This window comes from Thalassophryne amazonica, chromosome 13 (assembly GCF_902500255.1).
Source record: "Thalassophryne amazonica chromosome 13, fThaAma1.1, whole genome shotgun sequence".
In the NCBI taxonomy this organism is placed as follows: domain Eukaryota; kingdom Metazoa; phylum Chordata; class Actinopteri; order Batrachoidiformes; family Batrachoididae; genus Thalassophryne; species Thalassophryne amazonica.
Window position 1 is genome coordinate 45,249,878 of NC_047115.1, and position 21,996 is coordinate 45,271,873.

General features: G+C 39.4%; 1 protein-coding gene and 1 long non-coding RNA gene across 6 annotated transcripts in view; one reads left to right on the forward strand and one right to left on the reverse strand.

Annotated features, from left to right (window-relative positions):
- The window catches only part of micu1 (mitochondrial calcium uptake 1), a 100,923-nt gene that overhangs the window by 38,797 nt on the left and 40,130 nt on the right, over positions 1–21,996 (reverse strand). For 3 of the 5 annotated variants that reach the window (XM_034185656.1, XM_034185659.1, XM_034185657.1), the window contains 3 exons: positions 9,891–9,896; positions 9,058–9,172; positions 1,404–1,486 (listed from right to left, as the gene is read on the reverse strand). In XM_034185656.1, the coding sequence (XP_034041547.1) occupies positions 1,404–1,486; positions 9,058–9,172; positions 9,891–9,896 (204 nt within the window). The remainder of the gene's footprint in view (positions 1–1,403; positions 1,487–9,057; positions 9,173–9,890; positions 9,897–21,996) is intronic. The other 2 variants (XM_034185660.1, XM_034185658.1) reach the window with 1 other exon arrangement.
- Positions 282–21,554, forward strand: LOC117523968. Its single transcript, XR_004564657.1, has 3 exons — positions 282–293; positions 14,569–14,690; positions 21,545–21,554. It is a non-coding gene; the product is annotated as an uncharacterized LOC117523968 (long non-coding RNA).

Below are 21,996 nucleotides of genomic sequence, written 5' to 3' on the forward strand. Positions count from 1 at the left end.
AGTCTTGTTTTGTCTGTACTGTCTTACTATTCATATATCACCCTGTATTGTCTCCTGTCTGTCTCACTTTATTCTGTGCTATTCGTCTCACATGTTTTGTTATATGCCAACTCCCTTCCATGTATACGCATTTTCTCACTAAAATGGGATTGGTGGAGGACGCACAGTATATTTTGTGAATGCAAAATTATGAGATTGTAATACTGTGAGAATGCCTTAATTGAAACTAATCATGTCACTAAAAATAATGCTATGTTCCGAAAGGGGAGGGGAAGCAGAAAAAAGAGAGAGAGGTATGATGTGAGTTATACGAAACAAACACACAACAAACGCACAACAATGCACAAACTGTCTGATGTCAGTATGTTCACTGGAAACATAAAAAAAAAAAAACAATATTGAAATGTCGGGTGTAAATGGGGCCCATCATGTAGGCTATACTTACCGTATCCGCGCATTGGACCATCCCTCCTCGAGCATCAACCCATCCACTTTTTTAACCAAAGTTGGTTAAATATCTAACCAAAATGAAATTACTGTTTACTAAAGTTGATTAAATTCCCACCCAGAATTAAATAATTTCCTGACCCCAACACATCGTAAAAAGCATAAAAATAGTGCCATGGGCACTGTAGCTCACCTGGATGACACAAGGCATCATAGTTTCAGCTAGAAAAGTGGGCATGGCAAAACTCCAAAGGTCGTATCAAGGTAAAAATAAATAAATTAATAAAAATCTGATATGTTTTGGAGCTACCTTCTAGCTACCCTTGTACATATCTGTAAAAACTGCAGGTGGCATTTCCATATGACCACTATGGCAGCCATGTTTGTCATCGGATTGGAATGCCTCAAACAAACTTTCATGTCCTTATAGAATGGAAGATTTATGTCAAGTTTCAGCTTCACTGGCTCAGCAGTGGGCTTGGTGATTGCTACCCATGCAGCTCAATTGCTGCATAAATGGCTGACAAATACGCAATCATCGGGAAAGATCTCTGCCTGATGTCCACTCAAAGTTTTGAGCATGCACACAACTTTCTGATGGACTCGCCAGACATCAGCTGACAAGGAACACATTTAATAAAGAAAAGGAGAGAAAAACATTTGTACAGGAACAAAATGTACACAAACAGGTGAGGTATTTATGTACACAAACAGGTGAGGTATTTGTGAATAAATCAGGTTTTTTTTTTTTTATGACCATTCTGACAAAAGGGCAGAATTTTGTGTGTAACACCCTGGAACTACAACGCGTGAGTCCAGTACAGTAATTGTATATGTTATGATATATAAATGATGGCACTGTAATTTCCTAACCAGGCCTGCAGACCCCTTCTGTTTCTGTGTGTATAATCACAGGTGTGTGACAATGTAACTTATACTTCCAATGACAGTTTTACCTGCTCAAACTCCTCCAGGTCCACCTCTCCATCACCGTTTAGATCAAACATCTTGAACGCAATTTCAAAGTTTCTCTGTGGAGCTGGGCAACATAGAACACAAACAATCTGAATCAGCAGAGCACATTATGAAAACATGTCGCAAAATGGACCCAAAACACATATTGATTCACATTTTGAAAGATTATATGTGAATTGTTGTTCCAAAACAATGTTTAAAAAAAAATTATAAAAGATTCAGTCTGAATTGTTTCAAAACAGCATTAAAAATGGTTAAAGTAAAAACTATCCCATTTTCAGTTTAAAAAGTTATTATGCTGTTAATTTCTTTTTCTAACATTAGGTGAAAATTTTTGGTCACCAATAAATAATAAAATTATCAATTGTGTTTTAAGTGTTAATCAGTGCAGTATGCTATTTCATAGTGTATGTATAGTGGTTCCCCTACAGTAGTAAGTATCTCAAATTACTTTTGCCAAGGCAGTACTCTGTCAAGTCACTCATTGAGAGTGATGTTGTTTTACTGTTTAATTTCAATTTATTTCATTTATATAGCACCAAATCACAACAAAGTTGCCTCAAGCACAAGTAAGGTCTAATCTTAACAACCCCCAGACCAAGCACACAGGCAACAGTGGTAAGGAAAAAAACTCCCTCTGATGATTTGAGGAAGAAACCTCAAGCAGACCAGAGTCAAAGTGGTGACCCTCTGATTGGGCCATCCTAACAACACAATTGACAATATGATTATTTGGGAAATTTGGGGAGTCCATGCTGGTGCACATAACAGGAGGCTTGCACCACTAGCATCTCTGGATGGAGCCACATGTCAAACAGAGAGAAAAAACAGAATCAGGCATCAGAAAGACAAATACAGTATAATTTGTTAGCATTAAACATCAAGAAAAACAGAAGAAATACAACCCCTGGCAAAAATTATGGAATCACTGGCCTCGGAGGATGTTCATTCAGTTGTTTAATTTTGTAGAAAAAAGCAGATCACAGACATGACACAAAACTAAAGTCATTTCAAATGGCAACTTTCTGGCTTTAAGAAACACTATAAGAAATCAGGAAAAAAAAAAACTGTGGCAGTCAGTAACGGTTACTTTTTTAGACCAAGCAGAGGGAAAAAAAATATGGAATCACTCAATTCTGAGGAAAAAATTATGGAATCATGAAAAATAAAAGAACGCTCCAACACATCACTAGTATTTTGTTGCACCACCTCTGGCTTTTATAACAGCTTGCAGTCTCTGAGGCATGGACTTAATGAGTGACAAACAGTACTCTTCATCAATCTGGCTCCAACTTTCTCTGATTGCTGTTGCTAGATCAGCTTTGCAGGTTGGAGCCTTGTCATGGACCATTTTCTTCAACTTTCACCAAAGATTTTCAATTGGATTAAGATCCAGACTATTTGCAGGCCATGACATTGACCCTATGTGTCTTTTTGCAAGGAATGTTTTCATAGTTTTTGCTCTATGGCAAGATGCATTATCATCTTGAAAAATGATTTCATCATCCTCAAACATCCTTCCAATTGATGGGATAAGAAAAGTGTCCAAAATATCAACGTAAACTTGTGCATTTATTGATGATGTAATGACAGCCATCTCCCCAGTGCCTTTACCTGACATGCAGCCCCATATCATCAATGACTGTGGAAATTTACATGTTCTCTTCAGGCAGTCATCTTTATAAATCTCATTAGAACTGCACCAAACAAAAGTTCCAGCATCATCACCTTGCCCAATGCAGATTTGAGATTCATCACTGAATATGACTTTCATCCAGTCATCCACAGTCCACGATTGCTTTTCCTTAGCCCATTGTAACCTTGTTTTTTTCTGTTTAAGTGTTAATGATGGCTTTCGTTTAGCTTTTCTGTATGTAAATCCCATTTCCTTTAGGCGGTTTCTTACAGTTCGGTCACAGACGTTGACTCCAGTTTCCTCCCATTCGTTCCTCATTTGTTTTGTTGTGCATTTTCGATTTTTGAGACATACTGCTTTAAGTTTTCTGTCTTGACGCTTTGATGTCTTCCTTGGTCTACCAGTATGTTTGCCTTTAACAACCTTCCCATGTTGTTTGTATTTGGTCCAGAGTTTAGACACAACTGACTGTGAACAACCAACATCTTTTGCAACATTGCGTGATGATTTACCCTCTTTTAAGAGTTTGATAATCCTCTCCTTTGTTTCAACTGACATCTCTCGTGTTGGAGCCATGATTCATGTCAGTCCACTTGGTGCAACAGATCTCCAAGGTGTGATCATTCCTTTTTAGATGCAGACTAATGAGCAGATCTGATTTCATGCAGGTGTTAGTTTTGGGGATGAAAATTTACAGGGTGATTCTATAATTTATTCCTCAGAATTGAGTGAGTCCATATTTTTTTCCCTCTGCTTGGTCTAAAAAAGTAACCGTTACTGACTGCCACAATTTTTTTTCCTGATTTCTTATAGTGTTTCTTAAAGCCAGATAGTTGCCATTTGAAATGACTTTAGTTTTGTGTCATGTCTGTGATCTGCTTTTTTCTACAAAATTAAACAACTGAATGAACATCCTCCGAGGCCGGTGATTCCATAATTTTTGCCAGGGGTTGTACTAAGGTGATCGCCGGCCACTAGCCCTAAGCTTCACTAAAAGACCCAGAATTTAGATGAAGTTGAGGCTGCGGCCCGCTCCGTTTCCTAATAAAATGAAATTAAAAAGGTAAAAAGCATGCTAACATACTATGCCAGTATGCTAGCCATATGAAAGGGAAAATAAGTGTGTCTTAAGTCTGGATTTGAAAGTCTCTACAGAATCTGACTGTTTTATTGATGCAGGGAGATCATTCCACAGAACAGGGGCATGATAAGAGAAAGCTCTGTGACTCGCAGACTTTTTATTCACCCTAGGAGCACAAAGTAGTCCTGCACCCTGAGAACGCAGAGCCTGGGCCAGTACGTAGGGTTTAAGTAGGTCAGTTAAGCAGGAAGATGCCAGTCCGTGAATAATTTTATAGGTTAGTAACAGAACCTTAAAATCTGATCTCACAGGGACAGGAAGCCAGTGAAGGGAGGCCAAAATGGGTGTAATGTGGTCAAACGTTCAGCTTTCTATCAAAAGTCTGGCAGCAGCATTTTGAACCAATTGGAGACCCGTAATGCTGGACTGCAGTAAACCAGAAAACAGAACATTGCAGTAGTCCAATACAGAAGAGACAAACGCATGAATCAGGGTCTCAGCATCAGCCATAGACAGGATGGGACAAATCTTCGCTATATTTCACAGGTGGAAGAAAGCAGTCCTCAAAATATTTCTAATGTGGTGGTCAAAAGACAACGTAGGATCAAAAATCACCCCAATGTTCCTCACTTTGTCAGTGTGATGTATGACACATGAGCCTAGGCTGTGTTAGCTGGTCAAATTGATACCGATGTCTCACTGGACCAAGAACCAGTCTTATCAGAGTTTAAAAGTAGGAAATTGTTGACTGTACTGTTTAAGTTGTGACTGTGTGATCAAACAGGTTCCAAATATGAGGGAACCGATTCCTGTTCCTTAATGTTGAATCTGGTAAATTTGCTACTTATAAGGAGTAAAACAAATCCTCTGCCTCTAGTAAAATCAGAAGAAAAATAATACCATAGTACCATACTGAATTGTAGCTTCTTATTTTCTATTTGAATTTTTGGTATAATTTCTTTGCCTCATATTGAATCACATCGTATCACACCAAATCACACTGTATTGTGAGGAATTGAATTGCAATGAAATATATATCAAATCACATCGAATTGGGAACAGGGGTGAATCGCATCATATCACATCGTATCGTCATGTATCGCTATATGTATCGTAGCGCTGGTAGTGTATTGAGATGCGAATCGAATCGTTGTCAGTGATGAGATTCACATGCCTATTGTGTATGTACCTACATTAGCAATGCCCTTTGTAGCTTATGTGCAGCTGTGTTAACTGGAATTAAGCAAACCACAAGGCTCAGTCTGCTTAACAATTAGTTGTCCTTGAAAATGTCCCTAGAGACTTTCTCCACTTGAACAACTTATAATAAATAAGCAATGCTGAGGATAAAGTCAGCTCGTTATTGGAGGGTTAAGAGCTACATTTTCATTACCACACTGACACATTCAGAAAGGAGATTTAAGTACAAAATCTTGTGCTTGTAATCACTGATGCCAATCCAGCAATGGCAAACTGGCACCACAGTTTCAAGGCTGACAGCCTGTGAGGCACACATTATTACCTCTTACAGCGCTGGAAAATGCCCATCCACACCATCCAAACTAGCAAACACTATTACATTGGACAGTTCCTCTGTTTGTTTTGTCTCAGATACACTTGGAAAACAAGGCACCCTGACACTTGCACAAATTTGATCCCCACATTGCTGTGCAATTCGTCGTGCCAATTCGTTCCGCACTGTCCCACTTGACACCACTCTATATAAAATAAAGACGCTGCCATATCATTTCGTAGCTGATGAAACATTTTCTCTCAGAACATGGCTGATGAAACCATTCTCTCATCACTCCCAGAATCACAGAAAAATTATCTGCAGCTACAGGTTGTCTCGTGTCCGTCATGTGGTGGAGAATGCGTTTGGAATCTTGTCTCAAAAGCAATTATTTAGAATATTCATATTGTAATGGAAGCAGCGCCAAAGTGCTAAAACACTAGAGATGGGTATAGATAAGATTTTCTCGATATCGATGCCATTATTGATTCCGCTTATCAATCCCCTTATCAATACCTCTTGTGAATTTTCTGTGTACTAAACATAGGCTTTACATGTTTTCTAGGTCAAGAACATGTTATTGAGTCAAAGTAAATAAATATGAAATTGGTCACTGAATCCTAGATCTCTGGACAGAAATAGAAATAAATCTGTAGTTTTTGTCAAAAGCATTTCCTTTCAGATATTAATGGCACAAATGTAACTCCATAGCCTCTGAGCTGAGCTCCTGAAGTCAGCTGCGCTGCAAGTCAGGATGTAATTCATAAAGAATGGAGGACATCTCATTTTGGAAGAAAAAAAAGCCGGTTTTGGTCGGTTGTAGTTTGTTTCCTGTACAACATTTGGAAAGAGGTGTCATTTGATTTAAAATGGCGATTTGCTTTGAAGTTATTCATTCTGACCGAACTCTATCCAACTTTAGCATTAGGAGCTGTGCACTTAGTCCCATAAAACAGGAACGGAAGGACAATTCTGGTTTCTTGCTTGCAACAAGACAAGAGTCCCAATTATTGACTTTAATCCACACAAAAGTGACTCATGATTGACATCTTTAAAGGACTTTGAGAGCTGTTAATGAAGAAACTGCGGGCCTGCCGCTTCTGAAAAAAAAGAAAAAAAAAAAAGCGAAGCAGAGAGCCAATGAAGCAGCGAGTCGAAGCACTGCTTCGTTGGTTCAAGCTTCACGCAGACCCGCTCTGCAACGGGTCCGCAACCAACGTACAGAAATGATCATTTTCCCGGTAAACACCCTCAAAAATAATGGCCACTCCAGCGTAATGTCAACTGAAGGCCCGATAAGGGAATCATTAAGCAAAAAGGCTATTGATATCGGTGGATCTTAATGATTCTTAAACAGGAAATGGTTTTCAATACTCAACCCTATAAAACAGAGTCACAAAAAACCCAGAAGAAAGTCCAATTTTTCATGAAATATGTATTTGAAGGTAAGTATGGCTACTTTTGGCTTACTCTGATTTATCATAGAAAATGAATGTCAACATCAAACAAATAATTGTACTGGACGGCATCATACAGCACCAAGCAGAATTATTTCATTATATAAAGTATTGTGTCATAGCCCTCAGATCATATTATAAAGGGAGAAATTCACACCTCCAGCTGTCACTAATGATTATTATTTGCAATGCTAATTAACCTGATGACTTTTACAAAATTAACTGATTATTTCCATTCTCTTCTACTCATTTTGTTAGAGGTCAAGGGGTATATACACTAGTCATGTGGGGTACACCCTGGACAGAATGTTAGTCAGTCAGAGCTAACAGAAACTGACTTCAGACACTGAATCACTCTCACATTCAAACCCCAGTTCCATTTCTGAGCTGATCACTCATTTGCCAAATAACAGACTTTATGGTGTGTAACACTGATCTTTTGAAATATGGGGTTAAAATTGTCTCATTAATATTTGTAAATGCACGCAGGGTCATCTACAAATAATCACTGATTTGCAAATGTGTTCAGATATCAAATGCAAATTTCATATTTGTAACTTGTAAATTGGTCTTTGCAAATAATGTTGTATTTGCAAATATAAAAGTTAATTTGAAAAAAAAAATTACATTTGTAAAACTGGAAATTGTATGTGAATTGAGTTTCAGTATTTGTGGATCACCAATTACACGCATTCATTGCTTTCACAAATACACACTCACACACACTGGATATCCACTAGATGGCAGTGTGGTTCCATTCATTGATGTAGCAAGCTGAAACTATATGCTCCGGGATGAGAGAAGATCGACATTTCAGAATAAATCATTTCACATTACCGTAATGGAGGCGTCTGATGGATGGGTATGTATGTGGTGATATTGTCTGCAAGGTCAATTATTTTTTAAAATTATGTGTCCGCGGATTTCATCATGGGGAGGGGGGCGGGGGTGTTAGTGTTGTACTCTTTAACGCAGTGGTTCAAATAAGCGTATTAAACAGCATTGCGCCTGTGCGTGCTCCGTGACACAGACATGCTGCAAAATTCTTCTTTTAAAAACTTGAAAGTTCTAAAAGTTTGCGATGTCCACATGCTACATTTAGCTAAGCTTCGCACAGGAACCACACAGTGTCACCGCAGCAACCAATCAGTCCCGCTTTACAACAACTGTCGCAACAGCCAGGCTTTCAGTGGCATTTATTCTCCTCAAAACTCTGCGGATCCGAGGAAACTGATTTGTATCCGTGACACACAGATCAGTGTCTGCGGACTTATAAAACTTGCATGATGTCGTAAAAAAAAGAACGCTTTGCGATAAGCATTTTAAAAACTCAGTAACGATCATGATTAAAGAGTCATCCAGGAGCATATAGTTTCAGCTTGCCACATCAATGAATGGAACCACACTGCCATCTAGGGGATATCCAGTGTGCGTGAGTGTGTATTTGTGAATCAGTAGGCATTTGTTTGTGGATCTGTGTGGATTTTGCGAAAAGAATGTCTCAAAATTGTGTCGCAGAGAAAAGCGATGAATGCGTGTAATTGGTGATCCACAAATGCTGAAACTCAATTCACAAATACAATTTCCAGTTTTACAAATGTAATTTTTTTTTTTTTTTTACAAATTAAGTTTTATATTTGCAAATACAACATTATTTGCAAAGACCAATTTACAAGTTACAAATATGAAATTTGCATTTGTGAATATCTGAACACATTTGCAAATCAATGATTATTTGTAGATCACCCTGCGTGCATTTACAAATATTGAGACAATTTTAACCCCATATTGAAATGTTATGTCTGATCAACATTCCACAGCCCAAACATATTTTATTTATTGTGAGATTCACATATATAAAGTCATTCTCTAGTTCCAGATTGGCAGAGTTTTGGCATATTTGTCTGAGAACTGACCAAGTCTTACAATAAGTTTGTTATTTACTTACTGGACAGCACAGTGGTGAGGAAGATGTAGTCAGAAAAGGAGATAAGGCCACATTCTCCCAGTGTATAAAATATGCTGTCCTCATCTGCAAACTTTTCTCTCTCCTGGGCTATCTTCTGCTCATCAAGGCCAGGGCAAAAAAACAAAACAAAACAAAAAACAAAGACACAGAGTTATGCTAAAACATTTTTACATGACTCAGTACAATCGCTTTTCAGCTGCTCCAGGTGTGACTTTGGGTGTGTGCAAATAATACGTGAATGCCTAAGAAATAGTCAGAAACTGGCTGTGCTAAAATTGTGCACATATTGTAATTCAACACATATTAAATGTAACCGCGGGACAAAGGTTTGAGTACATGTAGACAATCCACAACAGTTACAGTCATGCAAGTGCTGCATACACATGAAGCCATTCAGGCAAGTGAGAGCAGCAATGATGAAGGATTTGACTCATGTAGGCCATCATCCACCAGTGGTTGTACTCACAGTGTGAAATCGACAGAGAGAGAAAACATCAAGTGAGACTGCAGCACAAACACAGACTATTCATTAACCATATCTGTAACACAACTCAAATGTATTAATCCTTAAAGCAAAGTGACTTAATCGCTCAATTTCACAAACAGAAAACACAGGTAACTGACATCTTTGTTAGCATGTGTATATCTACAGCACTACATGAAAGTGCGATTTAATTACATGCACTGAACACATTAATAGGAAATGACAGATCACAATGTGTCCCATTTTCAGGACATCCCACCAGAGTGGACAGATGGACAAAGCATGCTGAGGGAGGGGACTGGGCCACTCTGAGCCCACGTGGAGTTACCTCTGTCTGCAAGAGGTCCATTTCAGGGCAGAAAGGAGCAGAAACAACTGTTAGAAAACAGTGGGGCCTCTGCTGTTTTTAGCAGGGCCTTGAACAACAAAGGCACACATTTGCATTAACAGTTTCACACAGAGCACACAGAAGACATCCTTCTCAAAAGACAAAGACAATTACGCACTTGACAATTGTGATTTATAAGGATGAACTTTTGCCAAAGCTAGAAAGTATCAAGCAAAGACTGATTTTAACAATGTACAGCCTGAGGATACTGACATAGGTGTTACCAGAATATTATTTCACTTCAATGTATGACAGCATTATATTTCCAAGTGGCCATTTATATATGTAAAGCCACTGGAGCAGTGTAAGCACAGCAAATAGAAACATGTCTAATAATGATGGTTATAAAGGACAGGAAATCTTGTTGCAAACGACTGAACTTCCAATTGACATTTGAAACACTATTGTGGTGACTTCTGCTTTTACCGTATTGTTCTGAATATAAAATGAATGATTATATAATGAATCCAACCCCCACCCACCCTTTTCCAAAAAAATTATAGAAAAATAATTTCTTAAAAGCATTTTTTTTAAATAAAAAAATATGTTTTTATTTGGAAATAGTAGTTATTAAAGGACATTGTATGGGAAGCTCATTTCTTTTTTTCAACCACATACTGGCACACTGCCCAGTTAATCACTGATGCTTTTAGCTACATGATAAACTAAGCTTTAAGATTTCCCTTTTGGGCTCATTCATCTTATGCCATTACACTCTGTCTCACCATTCACAGCTGCTTGACAGTTGTTTGATGATTCTGCTGCACTTATCACATAAGCTTAAGTATATATATATATATATATATATATATATATATATATATATATATACACACATAAAGGGGCGGCTTGTTCATAAGGGTGATTTGGGCCACTGCCAAACGGGAAAAGGAGGGATTTTCTTACTGTTCGAGTCTACCCCTGTTACAGTTGTCATCAGTCTTCCAGACTGTGTGATCGGCCTCTGAATACCTTGGTCCAGCCCATTCTGACACTATTTCAGTCAGGGTGAAAATCGCGCCACACATCTCTTTCAGACTCCAATGTAAAACCAATATTTTTAATAAAAAGGAGCCTCTGTGGGTTCTGGGTGTGCACAGCACATTATGCGTTTACTTCATGCGCAACCATGAAAAGCGTGAGCTGTGGCATCCATCAATGCTGCGTTCAAAACTCCTAAGAAGCTCGGAGTCTGAGGCTCCGAGCTTCTTAGGAGTTTAGTAAGTGGATTTACAGATGGGCAAGGTTTTTCACTCTGCTGGACATTTCTACCAGTGAGTGTGTTACCGCCATGCAAACCATTTGTTATTATCATCATTATTTATATTATTTTATTATGTTATTGTAAGTCCGTTCACCTTCTCCCTTGTTTTATGCCGGATGCCCTTCCTGACGCAACTCCACATTACATGGAGAAATGGACACCACCTCTGCTTATTTTATGTTATTATGGCTGACAAAATAATACATTAATTTACATGAAATAGTTACAGCAGCTACAACCCATTCATTTTTTTAACTCACGAATGATCCTACTTTGCTCCGTTTTGTTTAGAACTGGCCTGTAGATAAAGTGTTTTTGACAGCAATAACAGGGTTAAATGTCTCTGCCTTTGGACACTTTTTTGCACGGTTTAAACACCACTAGATCAGAAATATTTCATGTTTTAAAATAGCAGCAACAAAAAAAAAGATCATGCGATCAGCACATGGTTTACTTTATGTTGTTTAAACAGCCTTGTTAATGTTTCCTCCTGCTGAACGAGACATGGACGTAAAGCACACGTTAAATACTTTCATACCAAAGTTAACTTGCTTCAATAACTGTCATTGTTTTATCCCAAACGTGGGAGTTTGTTCATTTACCAACCCGTTTGGCTTTAACGATTGTTATTTAACAACTTCACGGAGCTCCAACAGGCTTAAAACAGTTTAAAAATGTTTGATTCATGATGCTTTTCATCCAGATTTCTATATTCAAATGACAGATTTAAAAATTAAATGGTCTTGGAGCCAATAAGATAATTAAAGAGGTCATATTATGCAAAATCACCTTTTACATAACATCTCCAAAGACCCACAATTCTATGAGTGTTTTTCACGGGTGTTCTCCTGATTTAAGATGAATTTGTCACAGCTTGTTTAACACGTCTGTGACATATGTAACAGAATTAAGCCAGATCATCATATTAAACATCATCATCATATGAAACACACACAAATCTATATAGCTCTTTTCCATCTGAAAATCACTAAAGGCCCTTGGGCAGGCTTCTTAATCCCCAGCTGCCCACAGTGTGAATAAGTTTGTTAATCTATTGTGGGGCCACTTCATTTTGATTAACATTTTGCTTGTGAATGTTCCTGAATGCAACTTTCTTCCTTAAGCCTCCTTGACGCTTGCACGAATTTAATTCCCGCACTACTGCACAATTCGTCATGGCAATGCTTGTTTACAGCGCTCTGTCCTGCTGAATACCATGCTTTGTGCAGCTGGACACCATGTTATATAAAATAATTATTTCATAGCGGATGACCCATTTGCTCTCAGAACTTGGCTGACGAAACCATCTCTCATCGCTCCCACAATCACAGAGAAATTATTGGCAGCTGGAGTTTTTCTCGTGTATTTCATGAGGTGGAGAACACATTTGGAATCGCCTCAAAGGTAATTATTTATAATATTTATATTGTAATAGCTTGGTAAAATAGTTGCATTTTCATTCCTTCTTATGAGTTCTTACTTCTTATTACGGGTGTAACATTTCGTCATAATCGCTCAGATGCGCTGCGGCAATGAGACGTATTGACTCGTAATGACACACAGTGTTTCTGAATAAACCGCGCAATGTTCACGTCTAGCTCAAAAAATGTATGTGTGCCAAAGATTTTGAACATTTTATAATTTTCTTTGCGCACTTGCATGCAGGTGCCCACAGCTCACGCACAATTTACAATGAGTTGACTCTCTGGTACGCCAGATTGCGTGCCAGTGCGGGGATCAATTAAGTGTCAAGGTACCTATAGCTTTCCACCTGTAATTTATGTAGCAGGAGTGGAAATCTTTCTGTTGTATGCTGCCATCTAGTGGAGGTATTGCTGTATGAGTTAAACAGCTAACAACAAATTGATACAATTGTCTTGCTTACTGTATTTACTGAATGGGTTGCCTTAAGCCCCTTTCACACCGAGCCACGGTAGAGTTGCGTAATGCGGCGTACCAACTATGCTGAGCTATGCAGCTCTATGCCGAGTTTTTGATCAACTACACAGCAGTATGCTGAAAGGTACATGAGACAGATGCAAAAAACTAAGCATATTTAACTTTTTCAGCGTAGAGCACTGGACACAGAAAGCATGCAGTTTTTAAGCAATTCTACACAACACTGTATGCAAGTCTACACAACACTGTGCTGCTGTACACCCAGCCTCCAAAACTGTACACAACCTTACGCCAGGGCGAAAAATCCTTTTAGGATTTTTTTAATCAGTACATACTGGCATTGATAGAATTTATCCATCCCGCTGGACTTTGCTGGCAGTGAAGCTTCAAAACCATGAAAGAAGAAGAGGCGGACCAAGCTTCCACATTCAGAGGACATGTTCACGTCCAGTCCTCATGGACAGATCGCGTGCGCGATTGCCGGCTGCAGCTCAGTGGTGCTTTCACCTTCTTAAGGTCTCTCACGATTGTAGCACATTAAATAAAGTCCATTAACTCCTGGAAATAATGTATTCTGACATTTCCAATGTATCAAATCCATCTGCATGTCCAGGCAGGCTGTAGCGTCATGGAGCCAAGCTTATCCCCCTGCGCGCAAGGTTTTTTTTCTCTCTCTCTCTCTCTCTCTATCTCTCTCTCTCTCTCTCTCTCTCTCTCTCTCTCTCTCTCTCTCTCTCTCTCTATATATATATATATATATATCTTCCTGCACGCAACTATGCAGTCATTCCTGTGTACTAGATGTGTTGCACAATGCAACTGTATGCAAGCCTGGTGTGAAAAAGGCTTTAATCGTTATCGGAAAAATTGCCCCTCCTGAGAAATTTGTGAGGAGCCGCCACTCACGCTATCAATCGATGGATAAATGACAAGTAGCATTAAATGTGATCATTTACAAAAAAATGGCACTCGTCTGTGAGTTTCCAGAGCAGCACTGGTGTCAGTTAAAATAAAAATGCTTAGTCACAATGTAATATTGCTCAAAAATTTACTAATTATATGTCGAGGTCCGGAAAGACAGTTTGGGTCCAGACTCTCACCGCAGTCCATCAATTCATTAGTGAACTCAGCTCTAGTCCCTGAATATAAGACACCCCAATTTTTTTTTTTACTTATGCATTTTCAAGAAAAAAATATCCACCATCTTATATTGGGAACAAAACGGTAATAATAATCTAAAATTATTCTATATTTTTTCTAAATGAACTTACTCCTTGGTAAAGTGATAGCCTGCACATCATTAATACAAAAAACAAACAAAAAGATCTTCAAGTGTAAAATGCTTTTCATGTGTGTGTGCATGTATGTACTATATTTACAGTGTATGGGAAGGAAGATGCATAGCGATAGAAAGATTACTTTTGGGGCAACACTCTGGTAGGAGGTGAGAGCTAGATAGTGAGGGCAAAACAAGACCCTAAAAGCTGATGTGTGAAGGTTTTCACGTGTGTTCATGTGTGACAGAGTACCAGAGAGATACAAAGCAGGGGAAGGAAGAAGGGAGAAATAAAAGAGAGGTTGGAATTGGCCCTTGAGCTTCACAGTGACAGTGGCATACTGAGAAAAACCCTCAGGGCCTGGGGTGAGCAAAAACACACAGCTACTCCCATCCACAGACACCCACACAGGCATAAATTCACTGTGCCTCATTATAATGATCAGAGGCTCAGAGCACATTAGCAGAATAATTCACTCTTTACATCGTCCAAAGTCAAGGACAAAAACACCCCCACAGAATAGCTCAAACTACACTCAAGGAAAACAATCCACATCCAATATCCAAATATTGAAACAAAACAGCAGATACAGCTGGTAAAACTGAAGTCTGAAAATATGAATATGCAAATAAACACACCAATATAGTGTAGCTAAGATGTAAGTCTTATATAGGCCCCAGATGCCTGTTTGTGCCGGGGCTTTGTGCTCTTCACATTCTGTAGCATCAAACAGATGAGAGTCTACAATTCCCACTGGATCAGTACCAATCCGATGCAGGTTACTTCGCCAGTCAAGGCCGGTAACCATTTACAGCTGGGTGGACTGAGACAACATTGATCAAGTATCTGGTCCAAAGACACAGATAGGGAGCATGAGCGGCATACAAGCCCGGGTCTACATACTGGCAGTAAACCTCCTTATTCATTGAGGTACCTGCTCTACAATGTAGCTAAGAGTCTTCCTTAATGGTGCACGGGTCTCTGTTGTAAGACTGCGCACTGTAGTCATACACAGGCTTCATTGCTAAGCTCACAAAACACGTTCACAACAAATGTACAACAAAACATTCGCTCTGCTTCAATAAAATGCAAAGGGGGAGAGGGGTGCACACAACTGTGGGGATGTGATTGTGTGCCTATAAACTGTGGGGTTGTTGCACAGCCAGTTTCCTGTTGGCTCTTCAACCAATAGGAATGAGCAAGCAATTATGTTGTAATAATAATAATCTTCTCCATCGTCGTCGTGCTGATTTAAGACTTAACCGTCCAGTCACGTTATTGTACAATGTAGCAAGAAGCCATGCAGATTATAGGCTAGATTTCTGATAAATATTAACATAATGGTCTATGCTGAGGTGTAAATAGCAGGACACTGTCAGATATGGGCTTTGTGTCTCATCAGTTTTATACGATTTACATCATCAACCTTGTCCCACTTGTCCCATAAAACAAAATACTGCAGTCATTAAAAAGATCCAACTACACTGGAGGTGGCATTTAAAACTCATCATAGATTTTTACACCAAAGCAGCGATCTTCAAATGACTATAAGCCTAACTGCTACAGCACTCAAGCTAATTAAGCTCTAACGCAACTTCAGTTAGTGTGTTTCTGATGATCAGCTTCTCTCCCTGTTAGAGCGCATGATTTCTTTTTAAAATCTCTACCTTGGGCCTGTTCATGTATGCGTATGTGTCTGTGTGTCAGGTACGATATGGCCAAATCCACTAGCTGTGTCCAGAGAAGATGAGCCAAGCAGCCATTACTGCCCTGTGAACCGAGGCAAAAACACTGCTGACAGACATGCTAATGGAACTAGGCTGGCGGCAGGAAAGTTAAATATACTGTCATCATGTAGACACACGGGGTTAAGAGCTTGGTCAGAGCTAATCTCTCATTGCACTGGGCAACAACGCAGTTTGATAGCAGCTCTGGCCGAATCTCAAGTACCTCAAGCTTGAAGAGTGGAAATGAGACTCACATAAAATCACTCAGAGCCAATGGCATCCATGCAGAAGGGCCAAATCTTTTTCTGTTCACTTCAAATGGGTGCATTCAGAATACTTCATAAGCACACCATAGCAAAGGACACCGTAAACAATTAATTTAAAAAATGTAGACTGTATTAATGTACATTTTTTTTAAATCATGAAGTCAAAAATACCTAAGAATTACACTTCCTTATTAATAGCATTTTCTAAACAACCACCGAATGTGACCGTGTACATGCAGACTCGGCACTGACTGTAGTCTTTAAATATGAAATTCATAATTTTACATGGATAAATATTCCTGAACTGTCCAGCAGGTGCCAATGTTCAACAGATAGCAGTATAAAATATTTCAGAGTAGTGTTTCGATTTAGCGATCACCAATGAAGCATTTGGAAAGAATCCCAGGGCAATCTTTAATTCTTGTTTTACTATCCTGTTTGTAAATTTCATTCCATATTTGCTCAAGTAGCGGGCATTATGGATCTTCCCATAGGTGCTATCTTAACATATTGGCCCATGCTGATGCGAAGGGCAAAGCACACCAATCAGCACACAGTGCTCAGTATTTCAACAGGTGGAAGACATATCCAAGTATTACAGCTGTATGTAATTTTTTTTTTTAATCATCCAGCACCGCAGATGGCAGACATGTCTATGGTATTTTACATAGACAAAACAAAGTTGCATTTGGGATTGATTTAATGTACCATGAACTAATCATTTAATCATCATTAGTTCTTTTTAACTAGGTTTCAAAATGACAACATCCTTCATTTTTGAGTTGTGTGTCTACACAAGCTGGCTAGGCTGAACTAACCCACCCACTCATCTACATTTTTGCTGCACAAGCCTCAGCAGGGAACATGGGCTGCTGACCATTCCCAAAAATGGATGAAGTCTGTACAATCATGGCTGACTTTCAAATATTCAACACAACCTTTTTTTTTTTTCTGCATAATCAACAAACAGCCCTATAATGGACAGGCAATCTGTGACCGTGTGCATGCTTGGATATGCTCCAGCACTTTCCTGATGGAATAAGCAGATCAGAGTGGATAGACGCTAAATAATTAGCTACACTTCATTGCCTAAACAATTGGCTTAATTACATCATGGATATGCTGATTGAATGACAGACAGTTTTTTTTATTATTTCAACAAAATAAAACAAAACATTTTTCTTCTTCTTCACAATTGGCATTTGGACAATGCAAACTTGTCATAGTACTATACTATCCATCTGTTCTACAACTCCCTTTTTCTATTAATCCTTTATGTTGATAATTACACCAAAACAACTTGTTCCTGTGGTGAGGCAATGTAATGGAGCCACTATGGAAGCTGCTTTAATGCCACTATTTAGTGGCAGTGCTTTGTTAATGATTTGACTTGTGACCTCTGCAAACACATACAGAAACCCTGTAAACTGTAAATTGCAAACTGCCACAGAAAAGACGCAGTGACTTTTCTAAGATACTGTTACATGAGTCAAGTGCCCATGGTCCATCCTTCAACACAGGCTCTCTGGGCGCCACAACAGAGAAATGAATTTATGACTGGGCTGAATCCTGACACTGAAGATGAAAAGCTTAAGCTGCACACAGAGGAAATCTGCTCCCACTGCTTTTGTCTGTGCATTCATGTGTGTGGCACATGTGAGCATGAGATATGCCTGTTCCCAAGAGGCCTTTCAGGCTTTGTACAGGTGTGTCTCGACAGAACTCACAGTACTGGAGCTTTGCACCAGTGGGGACACACACTAATTTAAAAAGAGGGTGAGAGATCTGCCCAGAGTAAAAGATGGACACTGGAAGGTGAGGGACCAAGTGGGGGTGAGATAAATGCATTAAAAATAGATCAGCACCTTTATGCCGCTTGTGGCACTCTGTGTGATATAGTAGCTTTGGGGTTACTGTCACTTCACATATACAATAAAAAAGACCAAAGGTTTAGGAGAAAGGAAATCACAATGACCTGCCCGGGGGTAAAGTCAGCTCAGGTCTGATGCAGAGATTTTCTGAATGATGCCCACAACAATATTGTATCTCCTACAACCCAGAACATGTTGGAGACATGGAGAACATGGAGAACCAGTCACAACTACTTCAGCTCCTCCTCCCATTAGTGACGTGATGGCGCCACAGTATACCGTCAGAACAGCAGGCTGATTTGCTTTGGCTGGCTGAGTGTCATTTTGAAACACAGTGGACTCGAGCTTTGATGGAAAGGTGGCAACAAAGCATGTACTGCAAAACAATTATGCCCATACATATTTGACCAAGATTTAGTTTTTGTAGTTATAGAACAATGACTACGTGAGTTAAATGCAAGCAATAATACTAAATATAAATAGTGCAGACTGGCAGCTTTAATTTAAGGATATTTACAGTCAAGTTCATAAATTATGATTTGTACAATTTTGCCTCTAAACATGGCCACAATGGAATTAAAGTGAAGCAGTCCATATGTGGTTGCCGTGGAGAATTTCATCTTTAATTCATATGAACTATTTAGGAATTACAGCCTTTGGAGAACCTGTGCATAATGCAATACTTTCCATTTGCATCACCAGTCAGTGCTACATGGTGGAGCTGTAATGAAAGTACACACAGGTGAACACTGAGAACATCAATACTGGGAATATGAAGAAGAGAAGAAACTGCTTGTGATGTGAAGAATACCATTTCATTTGTAAAGTATGGATGGAGGTGGTGTTATGACATGTGCATACACGCCCGTCTTTGCAACTGGTTGTCTTGTATTTACTGATAAGACACAGCAGCACTGTGAAGTACTTGGAGAACTACATTATCTAGTCTAGCTATTCTCAACACTCATCCTTTGGGACCACTTACCCTACACATTTTAACACCGAACCAAAACCCGAATAGCTCAGTCAGGTGTCTGCTAGGATGAGAACAATTGAATGAGCTAATCAGCTTGTGGCAAAGCAGGGACAGATGGAAAATGTGTAGTTTAGGTGGTCCCCAGGGTTGAGGAAACACTGATCTAGTCACATTCATCCAGGTCAGGTCTGTGAGAATGGCCTGGTGCGGCCACATCCACCATACCAAGGAACTGCTTTGAGTCACAGGACTACATGTTGCAACCAGGTGACTCATGGGCATCCCCATGGCCTCTGGTGGCTGGGCTCCATTGCCGCACCTGCATTCTGGATCGTGTGCAGAGAAATGTGCCACATGGCCAAAATCTCACATATGATGCTCCCCACAACATTCAAAACTAAGAGCAGATGGATAATAAACTGACACGTATTACAAAAGCAAACCACAATTTTGTATGGAATTTTGACTTCAGAAGACTACAAATAAATTAAAACTTGTGTACCAGCTTCCTGGAGAGCCCCCCCCACCCCCACCCCAATTAAAGGTGTATGTTGCAGAATTATTCAACACCACACAAAGAACTGCTGAAAGAAATCATTGAAAGCCCAATATTTCCATGGCATTCATATCCACGAGTGTTTGTAAACCTGTGAACAACTGGCAATATCCTTAAAATGAAGCTGACATTCTGCACTTCAAGGTCAGATGTATATTATTTGCTTTCCTGTATTTATTATTTAAAAATAGAAATAAATAAAAACTTGTCCAAATACCTATGAAGCGTTGTATTTGGGTAATCTCAATTCAAGCATGCTTCAAAGCTACACTGAGTAGAATTTGGGGTGTGCTATATAAAGCATTCACAGCCATCTGTTCTTTAGCGCATATTACCTGCAACAATGAACCGATGTGATTTCATGAGCTTACAATGAGCCCTTCAGGCCCACTCATGGAGGTTACTCCCTCATTTGCATTTTGCAGTGTCACCAGAAGACCGAAAAAAAAAAGAAAGAGGAATCAGTGATTGCTTCACCATTACATTGTCCACTGGCTGCTACTGCAGGCTAACAAGTTTGAAAACCCTCATTTTTTGTAGACTGCTTATCACACAAGAAGGCAATGGAGCATAAATCCCAAAGAAGTAAAAATGTGGACGTAAACAAAATTGTAGGCGATAACGGCATACTGCAACCTGCACCATCACCACTAGATGACATTAAATCCTACACATTCTACCTTTAACACTACAGAAAAGATACAAGTAAAGCAACATCTCAGACATCGACAAAGGCAAGTGAGTATTTTCTTGTATTCGGTGATACTTCCAGCAGTCTGTACGTGGGCAGGTGTGTGTGAGAGTGGGCAGTGTGTTCACCAATTAATTAGCTTTCTACCTTTAGTCTCAGAAGTAAGAATAGTGCAGGTGTAGTGCGAATAACACCTAATTATTCTGGGAGCACAATGAAAATAATTAATGTGGCACACTCAATAAATAAGTATCTGTCTCCAAGAAATAGCAGTTGCTTTGCCAGAACAAGCTAAATTTGTGCTGACCACATTAACAAACCAACCTCTACACAGACACAGAACAACAGAGAATGAGACGAGAGAGAGAGGCAGAGAGGTGTTAAAGTGTGAGAGTGTGGGAATGATTGCACACAATATTATAGGGGAGGGAAGAAGACAATGTTAAAAGAGAAAAACATTTTTATACGAATCCAAACAGCAGCCCTTTAAAAATTCCTGTGAAATTAAAGAAAGAAAGACTAAAAAGACTGATCATATCAACAGCTGGACTGACAGGAGGCTTGTGGCCCCTGTAACAGCTCACGCTGCACTCCATCTGAGTGACAGTTCCTGTTTCTCAGTCTGTAGCAGGTGACAGTGTAAACGCTGTGGCTTTACATAAAAAAAAAAAAAAAAGAGGCCACAGCACGTGTAAGAGTTTGGTTAGAGTTTACAAATACAGTCCTGTCTTCAGTGAGGCTGAAACATGCTCTCCAGGTATCATGCAGCACTGACACCCTAACAAACAATCCAGAAAATGGATTTGCAAAGGCTACCAAGCACATCAATACAGCCTCTGCATTTAGCAGGCAGAGCCATTTCCTGGGTCCAGACCACGCTGTGATTCCACCGTGCGCAAAAACGGAGGCGCCACCATCAGCGACTTTCTCTGAGACACAGGCAATAGCACAGTGCATGCTGGGAAAACGCTAGAGTGCCAAAGCATGTGAAACAAGAGTTAGTATTTTATAAAGAAATGCAAGGATGAGGAGGAAATGCATATTTACACAGCAAGACACTTGGGAAGTGCAGGGGAACAAGACTCACAACTTAGCAGGAACTAAAACTAGTCCCTTACAAATGGCTCATTTTAGCTGCTGTTTGCAACTTACGTTGCAAGAACTGACATCACATGGCTTTAAAATTAGTGGCATGGCACTTTACGTCGGGGCATTGACTGAGCACATCAAATAAAGGTGCTGCATTAGTGTTTAAAGGTGTAGTCCTGTTCAAGTTTTCCTAAAATTGACAAACTTTACTTTGTGTTAAAATCTAGTTATTATAAAGTTTTTTTGTTTCTGTTATGGGTGACAAAATGACACCTAATTTTACTGCTGTGTTATTATTTTTTTGGGGGGGGATTGCATGGCAAATTTGCCCTGTGGGATTTTTGTAAACTGTATATAGGAGGAAGCACGCGCTTAAGGTTTGAAGTTCATACTGTGTTCTGTGGAAAATGGCGAATCAGAATTACACACA